The sequence below is a fragment of the Ascaphus truei genome, unplaced genomic scaffold (genome assembly GCF_040206685.1).
Source record: "Ascaphus truei isolate aAscTru1 unplaced genomic scaffold, aAscTru1.hap1 HAP1_SCAFFOLD_737, whole genome shotgun sequence".
In the NCBI taxonomy this organism is placed as follows: Eukaryota; Metazoa; Chordata; class Amphibia; order Anura; family Ascaphidae; genus Ascaphus; species Ascaphus truei.
In genome coordinates, this window is record NW_027457072.1 from 85,926 (window position 1) to 105,000 (window position 19,075).

At 49.2% G+C, this 19,075-nt stretch overlaps 1 protein-coding gene across 1 annotated transcript in view; it reads left to right on the forward strand.

Annotated features, from left to right (window-relative positions):
• Positions 1–1,662: 1,662 nt before the first annotated feature.
• Positions 1,663–19,075, forward strand: part of FAM20A (FAM20A golgi associated secretory pathway pseudokinase) — a 47,047-nt gene continuing 29,634 nt past the window's right edge. The window contains exons 1-2 of the mRNA XM_075584758.1: positions 1,663–3,468; positions 19,060–19,075. The exon at positions 19,060–19,075 is cut by the window's right edge and continues 169 nt beyond it. Coding sequence (XP_075440873.1) covers positions 3,143–3,468; positions 19,060–19,075 — 342 coding nt within the window. The 5' untranslated portion in view covers positions 1,663–3,142. The remainder of the gene's footprint in view (positions 3,469–19,059) is intronic.

The window sequence follows — 19,075 nt, forward strand, 5'->3', positions numbered from 1 at the left end:
GTAGTGAGCTCAGTGCAGGGTAGGGTTAAGTAGTGAGCTCAGTGCAGGGTGCAGTGTAGGGTTAAGTAGTGAGCCCAGTGCAGGGTGCAGTGTAGGGTTAAGTAGTGAGCTCAGTGCAGGGTGCAGTGTAGGAATAAGTAATGAGCTCAGTGCAGGGTGTAGTGCAGGCTGAATTAGTGAGCTCAGTGCAGGTTGTAGTGCAGGCTGAATTAGTGAGCTCAGTGCAGGGTGCAGTGCAGGGTTAAGTAGTGAGCTCAGTGCAGGGTAGGGTAAAGTAGTGATCTCAGTGCAGGGTGCAGTGTAGGGTTAATAGTGAGCTCGGTGCAGGGTGCAGGGTAGGGTTAAATAGTGAGCTCAGTGCAGGGTGCAGGGTAGGGTTAAGTAGTGAGCTCAGTGCAGGGTGCAGTGTAGGGTTAATAGTGAGCTCGGTGCAGGGTGCAGGGTAGGGTTAATAGTGAGCTCAGTGCATGGTGCAGGGTAGGGTTAAGTAGTGAGCTCAGTGCAGGGTGCAGTGTAGGGTTAATAGTGAGCTCGGTGCAGGGTGCAGGGCAGGGTTAATAGTGAGCTCAGTGCAGGGTGCAGGGTAGGGTTAAGTAGTGAGCTCAGCGCATGGTGCAGGGTAGGGTTAAGTAGTGAGCTCAGTGCAGGGTGCAGGGTAGGGTTAATAGTGAGCTCAGTGCAGGGTAGGGTTAAGCAGTGAGCTCAGTTCAGGGCGCAGTGCAGGGTTAAGTAGTGAGCTCAGTGCAGGGTGCAGTGTAGGGTTAATAGTGAGCTCGGTGCAGGGTGCAGGGTAGGGTTAAATAGTGAGCTCAGTGCAGGGTGCAGGGTAGGGTTAAATAGTGAGCTCAGTGCAGGGTGCAGGGTAGGGTTAAGTAGTGAGCTCAGTGCAGGGTGCAGGGTAGGGTTAATAGTGAGCTCAGTGCAGGGTAGGGTTAAGTAGTGAGCTCAGTGTAGGGTGCAGGTTAGGGTTAAGTAGTGAGCTCAGCGCAGGGTGCAGTGTAGGGTTAAGTAGTGAGCTCAGTGCAGGGTGCAGGGTAGGGTTAAGTAGTGAGCTCAGTGCAGGGTGCAGGGTAGGGTTAAGTAGTGAGCTCAGTGCAGGGTGCAGGGTAGGGTTGAGTAGTGAGCTCAGTGCAGGGTGCAGGGTAGGGTTAATAGTGAGCTCAGTACAGGGTGCAGGGTAGGGTTAAGTAGTGAGCTCAGTGCAGGGTGCAGTGTAGGGTTAATAGTGAGCTCAGTACAGGGTGCAGGGTAGGGTTAAGTAGTGAGCTCAGTGCAGGGTAGGGTTAAGTAGAGAGCTCAGTGTAGGGTGCAGTGTAGGGTTAAGTAGTGAGCTCAGTGCAGGGTGCAGTGAAGGGTTAAGTAGTGAGCTCAGTGCAGGGTAGGGTTAAGTAGAGAGCTCAGTGTAGGGTGCAGTGTAGGGTTAAGTAGTGAGCTCAGCGCAGGGTGCAGTGCAGGGTTAAGTAGTGAGCTCAGTGCAGGGTAGGGTTAAGTAGTGAGCTCAGCGCAGGGTGCAGTGCAGGGTTAAGTAGTGAGCTCAGTGCAGGGTGCAGGGTAGGGTTAAGTAGTGAGCTCAGTGCAGGGTGCAGGGTAGGGTTAAGTAGGGAGCTCAGTGCAGGGTGCAGTGTAGGGTTAAGCTCCGGCTGCTCTCATTTCTGCAGCTCTCGGGCAGACTGCGGGACACAGTGACAGCTCCGGGGAGCACCCACCACTCTGCACCCATCCACAACATCCAGTTTACAGCACACACATCACCCTGGGTATCCTGCACTAACAATCACCCTGCAGCCAAGAAACCGGGAGTACAGCACCCACACCAGCATGCAACTTCCAGCACAGGCACCCAGGACATAGCACCCTGTCACCCAACAGCAGCAGGACATAGCACCCTGTCACCCAACAAAACCAGGACATTATAGAACCCTGTGTCACCCACCAACAGCAACAGGACATAGCACCCTGTCACCCACCAAAAGCACCAGGATATAGCACCCTGTGTCACCCACCAACAGCACCAGGATATAGCACCCTGTGTCACCCAACAGCACCAGGATATAGCACCGTGTCACCCAACAGCACCAGGATATAGCACCCTGTGTCACCCACCAACAGCACCAGGACAGAGCACCCTGTGTCACCCAACAGCACAAGGACATAGCACCCTGTAACCCACCAACAGCACCAGGATATAGCACCCTGTGTCACCCACCAACAGCACCAGGATATAGCACCCTGTGTCACCCAGCAACAGCACCAGGATATAGCACCCTGTGACACCCACCAACAGCACCAGGATATAGCACCCTGTGTCACCCAACAGCACCAGGATATAGTTGTCACCCAACAGCACCAGGATATAGCACCCTTTGTCACCCACCAACAGGAGCAGGATATAGCACCCTGTGTCACCCACCAACAGCACCAGGATATAGCACCCTGTGTCACCAAACAGCACCAGGACATAGCACCCTGTGTCACTCACCAAGAGCACCAGGATATAGCACCCTGTCACCCACCAGCAGCACCAGGATATAGCACCCGGTGTCACCCACCAACAGCACCAGGATATAGCACCCTGTGTCACCAAACAGCACCAGGACATAGCACCCTGTGTCACTCACCAACAGCACCAGGATATAGCACCCTGTGTCACCCACCAACAGCACCAGGATATAGCACCCTGTCACCCACCAACAGCACCAGGACATAGCACCCTGTGTCACTCACCAACAGCACCAGGATATAGCACCCTGTCACCCACCAGCATCACCAGGATATAGCACCCTGTCACCCACCAGCACCAGGATATAGCACCCAACAGCACCAGGATATAGCACCCTGTCACCCACCAGCAGCACCAGGATATAGCACCCTGTGTCACCCACCAGCAGCACCAGGATATAGCACCCTGTCACCCACCAGCAGCACCAGGATATAGCACCCTGTCACCCACCAGCACCACCAGGATATAGCACCCTGTGTCACCCACCAGCAGCACCAGGATATAGCACCCTGTCACCCACCAGCAGCACCAGGATATAGCACCCTGTCACCCACCAGCAGCACCAGGATATAGCACCCTGTCACCCACCACCAGCACCAGGACATAGCACCCTGTGCCCCCCACCCGCACCCCCCGGGCAGTATGTGGGTGCTCCGCCGGGACCGGGTGCTCCTGGTCGGCCTCCTGTCCTCCCTCCTGGCCGCGGATATTTACTTCCACCTGTGGCCCGGACTCCTGGTCAGTCTGAGCCGCGGCAGCGGAGGTTGTGAGTGCAGGGCGCCTCCTCCCGGCGGGGGCAGCGCCTCCTCCCTGGGGCAGGATCAGGGAGGCACCGGCTCCAAGCTCCGTGACCTCCTGTCTCACCCTCTGTACCGGACCCCGGACATAGAGCTCCCTCCCCGGGACCGGCTGCTCAGCCCCACCGAGGCCGCCCGCAGCTACAGCAAGAGGGTGATCAGTGCCAATAGGTGAGGGGCAGATACCCCCCCCCCCCCCAGGGTCAGGGGGTGACAGTGGTTAAGGGTTAATACACAGTGGGGTTGGTTGGGGTGAGGTGGGGTTGGTTGGGGTGAGGTGGGGGGGAATCAATGTAGGTAACCTAACCTCTGTAGTGATCTGAATGGAGGGAACATGTGTGGTGTGTGTGTAGTACACATACATATGTGTATATCCATATATGTTATTATTTCATCATCTATAAGTATATATTCAGGTAACAATAACTAAATGTTCATACATATATCTATAGAGTCATATAAAAGACATATATACACACATACCTATACAGAAATGGGTTCTATACACACACACACACACACACACACACACACACACACACACACACACACACACACACACACACACACACACACGTGTGTTCATAGTTCATATTAAATCGTGTTTATATCTGAGTGTATATATAGAGGTATCAATATGTGCATGCATGTATCCATAGCTTCCTATAAGCAAACAACCTGTCTGTATATATACACGCAGGTACATCTGTATCCATATACAGGCAGTCCTCGGTTATCCGACACAATGCGTTACTCAAAATGGCGTTGTAAAGCGAAACGTTGTAAAGAGAAACACGTTTTCCCATAGGAACACCGTTTAAATGAAAGGTTCCGTTCCTGAAGGCATTTTTAACACTAAAATACACCAAATATTTTATGCAGGCAATAAGATATGCAGCACACACATAAATGATATAGTGTATATACTGTAATATATATATAATATAACATAATAAATAATATATTATATAGTATAATATAATATTATATAGTATAATATTATATATACGCTCTTACGACGCGTTGCAACGTTGTTTATGTGAATGTGTATATATATACACACATACACAACGTTGCAAAAAGTCGTAACAGCGTTGGATAAGCCATTTTGGCGTTGTAAAAATGAATATAGGTATGCATTGCACAGCGTTGGATAAGCCATTCGTTGTAAAGCGAAGCGTTGTAAAACGAGGACTACCTGTATGTTAATATTATTCTATCTTCTATATCCATAAGTGTATATACGTGTACCAATATCCATAAATGTTCATGCATATTCATAGTTTCTTATAATTATTCAATCCATCTATATGTATATATACACACACACTGTGTCACACACACACTGTGTCACACACACACACACACACACACACACACACACACACACACACACACACACACACACACACACACACACACACACACACACACACACACACACACATATCTATGATCACATATGTTCATATATTTATCTATACCCTACATGTACATGGTTTACATTATCTGTACATGGTTTTAATATCCCTATATGTTCATACATATAGCCATAGTTTTCTATAATGAACCTACCTATATGTTTATATACAGGCATATCTGTATAAGCTCTTCACGGCAGGATCTCCCGCACGTTATTATGTACCTGTTGCGCTTACCTCCATAGTGTGTCATTTATTTACCTTATATTGTAACTTTGCAAAGGGCTGCATACAATGTTCATGCTATATAAACACAATTCTATACACAGACCCTATATACAAGATAGATGGATAATCATTAAGGTGTGGGTATATATACACATTTATTTTATTATATTTACATTACATATCATAAACCGCATATCAATCCTGACCTATAAAGATATTTCTTTAATTTTTTATTTTTTAACAATGTAAATCTTTTCACGTTATATTTCTCCACTAAACGGGACGGGTCTCACTGTACAATATTCAATTAAAATTCAAAAGGTGAAACGGACACGTTTTAGGAATAAATGGGTCAGTTTAACTGGGATTTGAAGTTTAAGTCAATGCCACACTCTCTAGCAGCAAAATGGTTAAATATTACCTAACCCTGCGTAAAACAAACAGAACAGAATAGTTCCTGTTTGTCTAAGGATGCCACCTGTTTTATTTATTTTCTTGCATTTTGGCATTTTGATTAATGACGTGTCATTAAATGTCTTCGTGGCAATGTCCGTCCGAAAGATGACTTCTGTACTGCTGGTGAGATAAATAGTGTGTGTGTGTGTGTGTGCACACACACACACTGACACACACACACACACACACACACACACACACACACACACACACACACACACACACACACACACAAAACTCTGCATCTCAGTAGTAAAGATAAAATAGAGTACTGGTCTTATCTATATATATATACTACAAGGTAAGTGGGGGGTGAATATAAAAATATATATATATACACAAACTATGTGTATACCTTATATATGCAAAAAGGTCACTTGTGACCCTTGACACTCAGCTTCTGCTGGCATCTACGACTGAGCCACCTGTGCTGAAGCAGGGATATCCTGAAAACCTGCCGTGTTTGGTGGCCCTTGAGGACTGGAGTTGGCCCACCCCCTGATTTACTGTTACGGGGAGTCAGACATGGAGAATATCTAGGCCCACATTGTCACCCCGTTGATGTGAGAGGGGTCAGCCGTGTGCGCAGGGGAGGAGCCGTTTTATACCGGACGCAAACCGGTGGGTTCAAAACCAAGAATAAAATGAAAGGGGACTGTCTCCCCATTCTTTTTAAACATGGGTGTGAAGTCGGGGGTCCTCACCCCTGAAAGGGGAAACAAAATGGCGGTTTTAATCTGCTGTGACAATGGGAACATTCTAGTGACGCGGGTGAGTGAAATGCATGGAAATACCGGCGCTACTTTTCCCAGTATTTATCTTCTTTAAATACACTCTAGTAGTTATGACACCTTTAAAAAAATTTAATGTAGAATTGAAGCAGGGGGTCTCCAGAGATGAACCCCATTACTCTCAGCTCCGGGGACCCCCTGCTTCCTGAGACACAGACCTCCGAAGGGGGTGCCGGTATCTCCTGCAGGTTTAAAGTTCCCGCGTCACGAAGGCTAATAAGGAAGCCGCACCGGATGACATCACGGTTTCCTATTGGCCGGTCAGGACGCGGGAGCTTGGAAACTCCGCCATTACGCGATCCCCCTACGGAGGGTCTGTATCTCTGGATGCAGGGGGTCCCCGCAGCTGAGAGTAACGGGGTTCAGCTCCGGAGACCCCCCCCCCTGCTTCAACCCCATGTACAAAAAAAAAATAAAAAGCTTGGATTGCCTCATTAATGTTCCCGGATTTATATGATGCTTCCCGATGTCACGCAACGAAAAGCTGGGACACAGGGAAGCTCTCAGGACTCGGCCTCAGCAGCTGAACGGCTCCGGAAAGGAAAGAAAAAAGGTTTAGTCATTAGAGAAAAATGTGGCAGACAGACAGATTTCTCGGGACGAAGGCGGAGGTCCCGTCCACTGACACACGTCTCGCAGGAACGCCAACACTGCATACCTCGGCATGCTGGGAAATTCATTACTCCGGCTCACCCCTTAGCTGCTGACGTCTCCGCACGATGAGTAACTCGGAGGGGTCCGCGTTTAAGGTGGGTGAGGGAGCCCAGCGCCGCGATGCGAATACACACACGTGATAGTCCGCGCACATTTCAGTATCAGGGCAGCGCGGAAATAAATTGCTAACCCTTCCACGCGGGGCAGCGGCTGAGTCTGTACCCCCGAAGCATCCTGCCACTCGCCGCAGCGTCATCCAGACGTCAGTCCCCCCTTCTTTTTTTGTGTAATTGGTATGGTTGTCTGCGCTGCGTTATTGTAAATGTATTTAATCAGAATGTCTTTTTTCTGCCAAGTATATTATTTCCGTATATTTTGCGGGTATATTTAAGTGCGCTACGTCTTTCTTTTTCTCTGGTATAGGTTTCTAGGTGGGTATGGGAGAGGGGGGGGTCCCCCACCAACTTAGATGCTGGTACCTCTAATACTGTGTGCGTGTGTTATAAATAATCGCCTTAGGTCAGGGGGGGGGGCGACTCCGGTCCTCAAGGGCCACCAGCAGGTCTGGTTTTCAGGATATCCCTGCTTCAGCACAGGTGGCTCAATCAGAGGCAGTCGAAGGCTGAGCCTCTGAGCCACCTGTGCTGAGCAGGGACTGATTGAGCCACTTGTGCTGAAGCAGGGATATCCTGAAAACCTAATCTGTTGGTGGCCCTTGAGGACTGGAGTTTGCCCCCCCCCCCCAGGCCTTAGGAACTCACTCTAAATGAGTTGCTGCCTCTTTAACCCCTTTCAGCACTAGACCCTGCAACACATTGAGGCCGGACTATTAAGGGTCTCCATTGTTTCCATGCCTGTTGAGTTTTTCCCAAACTATTTGGTGCTGTAGCAGTGGGACAGTGTTAGGATGTAGCGGTGGGACAGTGTTAGGATGTAGCAGTGGGACAGTGTTAGGATGTAGCAGTGGGACAGTGTTAGGATGTAGCAGTGGGACAGTGTTAGGATGTAGCAGTGGGACAGTGTTAGGATGTAGCAGTGGGACAGTGTTAGGATGTAGCAGTGGGACAAAGTTAGGATGTAGCGGTGGGACAGTGTTAGGATGTAGCAGTGGGAGAGTGTTAGGATGTAGCAGTGGGAGAGTGTTAGGATGTAGCAGTGGGACAGTGTTAGGATGTAGCGGTGGGACAGTGTTAGGATGTAGCGGTGGGACAGTGTTAGGATGTAGCGGTGGGACAGTGTTAGGATGTAGCAGTGGGACAGTGTTAGGATGTAGCGGTGGGACAGTGTTAGGATGTAGCGGTGGGACAGTGTTAGGATGTAGCGGTGGGACAGTGTTAGGATGTAGCGGTGGGACAGTGTTAGGATGTAGCGGTGGGACAGTGTTAGGATGTAGCAGTGGGACAGTGTTAGGATGTAGCGGTGGGATAGTGTTAGGATATAGCAGTGGGACAGTGTTAGGATGTAGCAGTGGGACAGTGTTAGGATGTAGCGGTGGGACAGTGTTAGGATGTAGCGGTGGGACAGTGTTAGGATGTAGCGGTGGGGCAGTGTTAGGATGTAGCAGTGGGGCAGTGTTAGGATGTAGCAGTGGGACAGTGTTAGGATGTAGCGGTGGGACAGTGTTAGGATGTAGCGGTGGGACAGTGTTAGGATGTAGCGGTGGGACAGTGTTAGGATGTAGCAGTGGGACAGTGTTAGGATGTAGCAGTGGGACAGTATTAGGATGTAGCGGTGGGACAGTGTTAGGATGTAGCGGTGGGACAGTGTTAGGATGTAGCAGTGGGACAGAGTTAGGATGTAGCGGTGGGACAGTGTTAGGATGTAGCGGTGGGACAGTGTTAGGATGTAGCGGTGAGGCAGTGTTAGGATGTAGCGGTGGGACAGTGTTAGGATCTAGCGGTGGGACAGTGTTAGGATGTAGCGGTGGGACAGTGTTAGGATGTATTAGTGGGACAGTGTTAGAATGTAGCAGTGGGACAGTGTTAGGATGTAGCGGTGGGACAGTGTTAGGATGTAGCAGTGGGACAGTGTTAGGATGTAGCGGTGGGACAGTGTTAGGATCTAGCGGTGGGACAGTGTTAGGATGTAGCGGTGGGACAGTGTTAGGATGTATTAGTGGGACAGTGTTAGAATGTAGCAGTGGGACAGTGTTAGGATGTAGCGGTGGGACAGTGTTAGGATGTAGCGGTGGGACAGTGTTAGGATGTAGCTGTGGGACAGTGTTAGGATGTAGCAGTGGGACAGTGTTAGGCTGTAGCAGTGGGACAGTGTTAGGATGTAGCGGTGGGACAGTGTTAGGATGTAGCGGTGGGACAGTGTTAGGATGTAGCGGTGGGACAGTGTTAGGATGTAGCGGTGGGACAGTGTTAGGATGTAGCGGTGGGACAGTGTTAGGATGTAGCGGTGGGACAGTGTTAGGATGTAGCAGTGGGACAGTGTTAGGATGTAGCAGTGGGACAGTGTTAGGATGTAGCGGTGGGACAGTGTTAGGATGTAGCGGTGGGACAGTGTTAGGATGTAGCAGTGGGACAGTGTTAGGATGTAGCGGTGGGACAGTGTTAGGATGTAGCGGTGGGACAGTGTTAGGATGTAGCAGTGGGACAGTGTTAGGATGTAGCAGTGGGCAGTGTTAGGATGTAGCGTTGGGACAGTGTTAGGATGTAGCGGTGGGACAGTGTTAGGATGTAGCGGTGGGACAGTGTTAGGATGTAGCGGTGGGACAGTGTTAGGATGTAGCGGTGGGACAGTGTTAGGATGTAGCGGTGGGACAGTGTTAGGATGTAGCAGTGGGACAGTGTTAGGATGTAGCGGTGGGACAGTGTTAGGATGTAGCGGTGGGACAGTGTTAGGATGTAGTAGTGGGACAGTGTTAGGATGTAGCGGTGGGACAGTGTTAGGATGTAGCGGTGGGACAGTGTTAGGATGTAGCGGTGGGACAGTGTTAGGATGTAGCAGTGGGACAGTGTTAGGATGTAGCAGTGGGACAGTGTTAGGATGTAGCGGTGGGACAGTGTTAGGATGTAGCAGTGGGACAGTGTTAGGATGTAGCGGTGGGACAGTGTTAGGATGTAGCGGTGGGACAGTGTTAGGATGTAGCGGTGGGACAGTGTTAGGATGTAGCGGTGGGACAGTGTTAGGATGTAGCGGTGGGACAGTGTTAGGATGTAGCGGTGGGACAGTGTTAGGATGTAGCGGTGGGACAGTGTTAGGATGTAGCGGTGGGACAGTGTTAGGATGTAGGAGTGGGACAGTGTTAGGATGTAGCGGTGGGACAGTGTTAGGATGTAGCGGTGGGACAGTGTTAGGATGTAGCGGTGGGACAGTGTTAGGATGTAGCGGTGGGACAGTGTTAGGATGTAGGAGTGGGACAGTGTTAGGATGTAGCGGTGGGACAGTGTTAGAATGTAGCGGTGGGACAGTGTTAGGATGTAGCGGTGGGACAGTGTTAGGATGTAGTAGTGGGACAGTGTTAGGATGTAGCGGTGGGACAGTGTTAGGATGTAGCGGTGGGACAGTGTTAGGATGTAGCGGTGGGACAGTGTTAGGATGTAGCAGTGGGACAGTGTTAGGATGTAGCGGTGGGACAGTGTTAGGATGTAGCAGTGGGACAGTGTTAGGATGTTCGAGTGGGAAAGTGTTAGGATGTAGCGGTGGGACAGTGTTAGGATGTAGCGGTGGGACAGTGTTAGGATGTAGCAGTGGGACAGTGTTAGGATGTTCGAGTGGGACAGTGTTAGGATGTAGCGGTGGGACAGTGTTAGGATGTAGTGGTGGGACAGTGTTAGGATGTAGCAGTGGGACAGTGTTAGGATGTAGCAGTGGGACAGTGTTAGGATGTAGCGGTGGGACAGTGATAGGATGTAGCGGTGGGACAGTGTTAGGATGTAGGAGTGGGACAGTGTTAGGATGTAGCGGTGGGACAGTGTTAGGATGTAGCGGTGGGACAGTGTTAGAATGTAGCGGTGGGACAGTGTTAGGATGTAGTGGTGGGACAGTGTTAGGATGTAGCGGTGGGACAGTGTTAGGATGTAGCGGTGGGACAGTGTTAGGATGTAGCGGTGGGACAGTGTTAGGATGTAGCGGTGGGACAGTGTTAGGATGTAGGAGTGGGACAGTGTTAGAATGTAGCGGTGGGACAGTGTTAGGATGTAGGAGTGGGACAGTGTTAGGATGTAGCGATGGGACAGTGTTAGGATGTAGGAGTGGGACAGTGTTAGGATGTAGCAGTGGGACAGTGTTAGGATGTAGGAGTGGGACAGTGTTAGGATGTAGCGGTGGGACAGTGTTAGGATTAAGCGGTGGGACAGTGTTAGGATGTAGGAGTGGGACAGTGTTAGGATGTAGCGGTGGGACAGTGTTAGGATGTAGGAGTGGGACAGTGTTAGGATGTAGCAGTGGGACAGTGTTAGGATGTAGGAGTGGGACAGTGTTAGGATGTAGCGGTGGGACAGTGTTAGGATGTACCAGTGGGACAGTGTTAGGATGTAGGAGTGGGACAGTGTTAGGATGTAGCAGTGGGACAGTGTTAGGATGTAGGAGTGGGACAGTGTTAGGATGTAGCGGTGGGACAGTGTTAGGATGTAGCGGTGGGACAGTGTTAGGATGTAGGAGTGGGACAGTGTTAGGATGTAGCAGTGGGACAGTGTTAGGATGTAGCAGTGGGACAGTGTTAGGATGTAGCGGTGGGGCAGTGTTAGGATGTAGCAGTGGGGCAGTGTTAGGATGTACAGTGGGGCAGTGTTAGGATGTAGCGGTGGGACAGTGTTAGGATGTAGCGGTGGGACAGTGTTAGGATGTAGCTGTGGGACAGTGTTAGGATGTAGCAGTGGGACAGTGTTAGGATGTAGCGGTGGGACAGTGTTAGGATGTAGCAGTGGGACAGTGTTAGGATGTACAGTGGGACAGTGTTTGGATGTAGCGGTGGGACAGTGTTTGGATGTAGCGGTGGGACAGTGTTAGGATGTAGAAGTGGGACAGTGTTAGGATGTACAGTGGGACAGTGTTAGGATGTAGCGGTGGGACAGTGTTAGGATGTAGCAGTGGGACAGTGTTAGGATGTACAGTGGGGCAGTGTTAGGATGTAGCGGTGGGACAGTGTTAGGATGTAGCGGTGGGACAGTGTTAGGATGTAGCGGTGGGACAGTGTTTGGATGTAGCGGTGGGACAGTGTTAGGATGTAGCGGTGGGACAGTGTTAGGATGTAGCGGTGGGACAGTGTTAGGATGTAGCGGTGGGACAGTGTTAGGATGTAGCAGTGGGACAGTGTTTGGATGTAGCGGTGGGACAGTGTTAGGATGTAGCAGTGGGACAGAGTTAGGATGTAGCGGTGGGACAGTGTTAGGATGTAGCAGTGGGACAGTGTTAGGATGTAGCGGTGGGACAGTGTTAGGATGTAGCAGTGGGACAGAGTTAGGATGTAGCGGTGGGACAGTGTTAGGATGTAGCGGTGGGACAGTGTTAGGATGTAGTAGTGGGACAGTGTTAGGATGTAGCAGTGGGACAGTGTTAGGATGTAGCGGTGGGACAGTGTTAGGATGTAGCGGTGGGACAGTGTTAGGATGTAGCAGTGGGACAGAGTTAGGATGTAGCAGTGGGACAGTGTTAGGATGTACAGAATGACGACGCTGCAGCCCTGCTGTGTCTGTGTCCTGTGCTTACTGATGTGTGTTGGCCAAGGGAATGCTTTCCAGTGAATAATCCGTCTGCAAAGAGACAGATGTGGCCTTTCAGCAGGTCCAGCGGGGAGCCACCGGCTGGATGTGTACAGCACGGTTTATTCCCACTGAATGTAGACGAGGTGAATAGGTTGAGATGAATCTACCACCCTGATCTACACACTGCTGGATGAAGGCCTCGCCACTGATCTCTATAAGGCCAGGTCCCCGCTGGCTACTGCAGCGCCCGCTGTGGCGGACGCTGCAGGGACGAGAGCCGCCCCACAATGGGGCCGGGCCCGCTGCGAGGGGGGGCCGCCGCGCTGCACCGCCAGAAACTCCTGCTCTCAAAAAAATTGAGAGCAGGAGTCGCGACAGAGCGCTAGGCCACGCCCCCGGCGGTTCAGCCAATGAGGGCAAACCTGTCGGATGATGTCACGGCTGCGCCCCCGTCACTCCCCCCTGCAGCTCACTGCAGACCGGGGGACTCAGCTGCACGCGCCACCTGCCTGGCAAACGCACGTGCAGCGCAGGCAACGGGCCGCAGCCTTATATTGAAAATATACACGTATGCACAAAACGCTGCAGCTAGAATCATGTTACTCTCTCCTACATCTGTCTCTGCGTCTCTCCTGCTGAATTCTCTCTCTTGGCTTCCTGATAAATCACATATTAGTTACAGCAAATAAAAATATCACTTGTGAGCACATTCACACGCCTCAGACAGGTCTGCAGCCCTGCCCTTCCCCATTATCTCTTAGCATACAGTGCTTCCACTGCAGCCAGGGATTCTGGGAAATGGCATGCACATGAGCACTCACTGTGTGTCACTTTTTGCTTCTTGTCCATTTTAACATGAATCCCCTATAAACGTACGCCTGCCGTGTTACACAGCGTTTCAGCACACCCTGGGTTACAGAGCCAGTAAACCATATTACTTACAAAATTCTCCTCATCACTTTAAAGGCTATACCCTAATCCTTCCTTACATCTCACCCTAATCTCTCACTATACCCTAATCCTTCTTTACATCTCACCCTAATCTCTCACTATACCCTAATCCTTCCTTACATCTCACCCTAATCTCTCACTATACTGTACCCTAATCCTTCCTTACATCTCACCCTAATCTCTCACTATACCCTAATCCTTCCTTACATCTCACCCTAATCTCTCACTATACCCTAATCCTTCCTTACATCTCACACTAATCTCTCACTATACCACAATCCTTCCTTATATCTCACCCTGATCTCTCACTATACCCTAAGCCTTCCTTACATCTCACACTGATCTCTCACTATACCCTAATCCTTCCTTACATCTCACACTAATCTCTCACTATACCCTAATCCTTCCTTACATCTCACACTAATCTCTCACTATACCCTAATCCTTCCTTACATCTCACCCTAATCTCTCACTATACCCTAATCCTTCCTTACATCTCACCCTAATCTCTCACTATACCCTAATCCTTCCTTACATCTCACCCTAATCTCTCACTATACTCTAATCCTTCCTTACATCTCACCCTAATCTCTCACTATACCCTAATCCTTCCTTACATCTCACCCTAATCTCTCACTATACTCTAATCCTTCCTTCCTTATATCTCACCCTAATCTCTCACTATACCCTAATCCTTCCTTACATCTCACCCTAATCTCTCCCTATACCCTAATCCTTCCTTACATCTCACCCTAATCTCTCACAATACCCTAATCCTTCCTTACATCTCACCCTAATATCTCCCTATACCCTAATCCTTCCTTACATCTCACACTAATCTCTCAATATACCCTAATCCTTCCTTACATCTCACCCTAATATCTCCCTATACCCTAATTCTTCCTTACATTTCACCCTAATCTCTCCCTATACCCTAATCCTTCCTTACATCACACCCTAATCTCTCACTATACTCTAATCCTTCCTTACATCTCACCCTAATCTCTCACTATACTCTAATCCTTCCTTACATCTCACCCTAATCTCTCACTATACCCTAATCCTTCCTTACATCTCACCCTAATCTCTCACTATACCCTAATCCTTCCTTACATCTCACCCTAATCTCTCACTATACCCTAATCCTTCCTTACATCTCACCCTAATCTCTCAATATACCCTAATCCTTCCTTACATCTCACCCTAATCTCTCACTATACCCTAATCCTTCCTTACATCTCACCATAATCTCTCACTATACCCTAATCCTTCCTTACATCTCACCCTAATCTCTCACTATACCCTAATCCTTCCTTACATCTCACCCTAATCTCTCACTATACCCTAATCATTCCTTACATCTCACCCTAATCTCTCACTATACCCTAATCCTTCCTTACATCTCACCCTAATCTCTCACTATACCCTAATCCTTCCTTACATCTCACCCTAATCTCTCACTATACCCTAATCCTTCCTTACATCTCACCCTAATCTCTCACTATACCCTAATCCTTCCTTACATCTCACCATAATCTCTCACTATACCCTAATCCTTCCTTACATCTCACCCTAATCTCTCACTATACCCTAATCCTTCCTTACATCTCACCATAATCTCTCACTATACCCTAATCCTTCCTTACATCTCACCCTAATCTCTCACTATACCCTAATCCTTCCTTACATCTCACCCTAATCTCTCACTATACCCTAATCCTTCCTTCCTTACATCCCACCCTAATATCTCCCTATACCCTAATCCTTCCTTCCTTACATCTCACCCTAATCTCTCACTATACCCTAATACTTTCTTCCTTACATCTCACGTAATATCTCACTATACCCTCCTCTATCCCTCTTTACACCTCATCCTAATCTCTCACTATACCCTCCTCTGCCCCTCCTTATATCTCACCCTAATCTCTCACTATACCCTCCTCTGCCCCTCCTTACATCTCACCCTAATCTCTCACTATACCCTCCTCTGTCCCTCCTTATATCTCACCCTAATATCTCACTACACCCTCCTCTGCTCCTCCTTACACATCAACCTAATCTCTCACTATACACCTGCTTGACTCTTGTGTTCTGCTCAAGGATGACTTCTCTCTACCCCTTTTGTATCTAAAACCCTCTCTCACTTAAAACCTGTCTCCCTCACAGCTCCCCACCTCTGGAATGCCCTTCCCCTCAATATCCGCCTGACACCCTCTCTATCCACTTTAAGACCTTTCTTAAAACACACCTCTTCAACGAAGTATATGGGTAGCTCCCCTGGCTGATACTATACATCTCATAGGCACTGACCCCTTGCAGACACACTTACTGTACCAGAACACCCTCCTACAGTCTCTGTACGTTCTTCCTACTTACCACTTAGATTGTAAACTCTTCGGGGTGGAGACCCCTTTTCCTCATGTTACTTTTATGTACAAAGCACTCCTTCCCGTTATATCATGCGTTTTACTGCTGTAAAGCGCTGTGTTCACGGAAGACGCTATATACATAAAGATGCCCATAGCTACGTGAGCAGGGGGAGTCGCATCTTAATTCTTGTTCTGTAGATTTCCAATTGCTGACAGTGCTGTCAGCGTCTTGCTTTCATCACCTGTGTGATAGATGCCGCTCGTTCAGCAGGTGCACACAGCTGTGTGTGCAGTCCGTGCTCATTCCATAGGGTTCTCAGCAGTGCAGGTAGAGCATTGCATCATCAGGACAATGGTTACCCATGTTTGTAAACTGCCCTTAGCCAAAAAAATGGTCTTTGGGATCCCCCTCCTCTGTATCCTGTGTGCAATAGAAAAATGACCCCCCCCTCCCCCAAATCTATTTTAATACAAGGCGTTGCATTGAAATCCTTTATCACAGGGGTGCTCAGCTCCAGTCCTCAAGCCCCCTCCCCAACAGGTTTGGTTTTCAAGATATCCCAGCTTCAGCACAGGTGAGCCTCTGATTGAGCCAGCTGTGCTGAAGTAGGGACTGATTGAGCCACCTGTGCTGAAGCAGGGATATCCTGAAAACCTGACCAGTCTGGGGAGGCTTGAGGGCTGGGGTTGAGCCCTCCCGCTTATGAAATGTTTCATTTGGAAGGTGACAGAAATAGTTATTAATTGAATGCTGCACAGATTCAAAGCCCCATATTTATCGTCTCTATCCGCGGGGATCTTCCAGCGATCCTGCCGATCCCCGATCTAGACACATACACGGTTCTGGGTGTGATTTATACATTTTCACACTCGCATTTGGGCTCCATTAATCTCTGCAGAAGAGAGAAACCCCATTACTGAATTCCTCTGGGGCAATTATTGTTTTGCCTCTTTACAGGGTCTCATTCTGCTGCAGTGGGACTTTATTTGGGGGGGGGGGTGGAACATTGTCCTGCTCCAGACAATGCAGGGAAATGACCTGAGTTTACATGCTCTATGTCAGGAGTGACCAACTTCAGTCCGTAAGGGCCATCAACAGGTCAGGTTTTCAGTTTATCCCTGCTTCAAAGCAGGTGGCTCAATCAGTCCCTGCTTCCGGACAGATGGCTCAATCAGTCCCTGCTTCAGCACAAGGGGCTCAATCAGTCCCAGCTGCAGCACAGGTGGCTCAATCAGTCCCTGCTTCAGCACAAGTGGCTCAATCAGTCCCTGCTTCAGCACAGGTGGCTCCATCAGAGTAGGGGGTGTTCAACGCCAGTCCTCAAGGGCCACCAACAGGTTGGGTTTTCAGGATGTCCCTGCTTCAGCACAGGTGGCTCAATCAGAGGCTCAGTCGAGGAGGATCGGAGTTGACCACCCCTACTCTATGTCAAGGTTAACCTGACACTAGCGTAGTCGGCCTTCGGTATAGCAATAAGTACAAAGTGCAGATCCGTTGTCAGATCTGTCATAACATGACGCCTCTTAAACACGCAACACATTGTATGTTTAGATGATAACTTAACGTCTGTTTTTATAGCCTTGGGGAAACGTTGGATTTTTGCCGTTAGTATTTTTTTTTTTCCAGAAATGGTAAAATACTGAATGATTCGACTGCTACGTACGCGGCTAGGGCGAAAAACTAAAATTAAAAGCAACCCCTAAAAGCTTAATTGCTTCTTTTTTTTTCCCCTGCAGCATTCGAAAAGCAGGATTATTAAACTCGTTCCAAAGCCTGGATTTGGCAAAAATGTCATCCTGGTTTTCAAAGCTCTTCTCTTTAGTGCTGTTCGCACTGAATCCGAGATCAGCAGCTGTTTAGCCTAATTCTACAATATTTATTCCATACACTCAGTCTTCAGAAAAGCTGAGATTTGCAGCACCATTAAAGCCCCTCGTGAATTTCTACAAAACTGTATTTTGAATAAAAGCAGAATTGCCCATACCATCTGGAGATGTATTTCAACCATCTTGGAATGGTACAGAAGTAATCCTATAAACAAGCAGCACTGCCATCCCAAGCAATACAATGACACTAGAATATATATATATATATACAGTATTACAGTGTTCGACAAATCCAATCGCCTGGTCGCCAGGGGCGACCCAAAATTGCCCCTTGACGATAGACCCAAGCAGCACACGTGCTGCTGTTTAATTTCCCCCGCTCGCGCTGAAGGAGGGGAAAAAAAGCCGGAGGCGCGTTCATGTTGCTGCGGGAGATTACCCCGCCTCCGGCTCCCTGAGCAGCGCATTTCCTCCTCCCCAGCCTCTCTGAGCAGTCACTGGCGGGGCGGGGGGAGCGCGGCACTCGGGGCATGGGGGGGGGAGCGCGGCACTCGGGTGGCGGGGGGAGCGCGGCACATGCGTCACATTATGGTGACCCAGGTGGAAGTGCTGTTGCCGAGGAGGAGGACAAGGGGAGAGAGGAGAGCCCCGGGCAGGTAATTACAGCGGGTCCCCCGGGGAGATCAAACCCTCAGTACCTGTCTCGTGCGAAATCCCTTGTCTCCTGTGTGTGTGTGTGTGACTGTGTGTGTCTGTCTGTCTGTCTGTGAGTGTGTGTGTCTGTGAGTGTGTGTCTGTGAGAGTGTGTGTGTGTCTGTGAGTGTGTGTGTACATGTGAGTCAGTCTGTTCTGTGTGTATCAGTGTATCTGCGTCAGTCTGACCTGTGTGTATCAGTATGTGTGTATATGTGAGTCAGCTGACACTGTTATTTGTGTGTGTGTGTTCGTCGGCCTGCTGTGTAGCAGTGTGTGTAAATGTACGTGCGAGTGTAAGCCATATCATCCATGTTTTGTATATTACGACCCTACTGTGATTCCCTTCAATCTGTCCCCCCCGTGCGGGCTGTGATACCCCAGTGTGACACTGCTGTCTGAGATATATATATATTACACATATATATTACACAGTCGTATCAGAAATAAGTAAAAGGTGCGGCTCACATTGAGTCTATAGGAGTTATTCATTGAACTGTGACAGTGCCAATCGGGGCAGTATCAAAATCAATAGGAATTTCCGTCTGCTAGTATGCTGATCGGCACTATCACTGTTTGTCATATGGACCACAAGGCCCTATAGCAGTTTAGAAAGCTGTGCAGAGGAGGCTGGAAATGCCTATCGGTGACCTGTGTCATGCAGCAAACTGCCCCCATGAGACCGCGCGCGCTGAGCTTTCCGTGTCGTGTTTTGCAGAAGGCGCAGGGCGCAC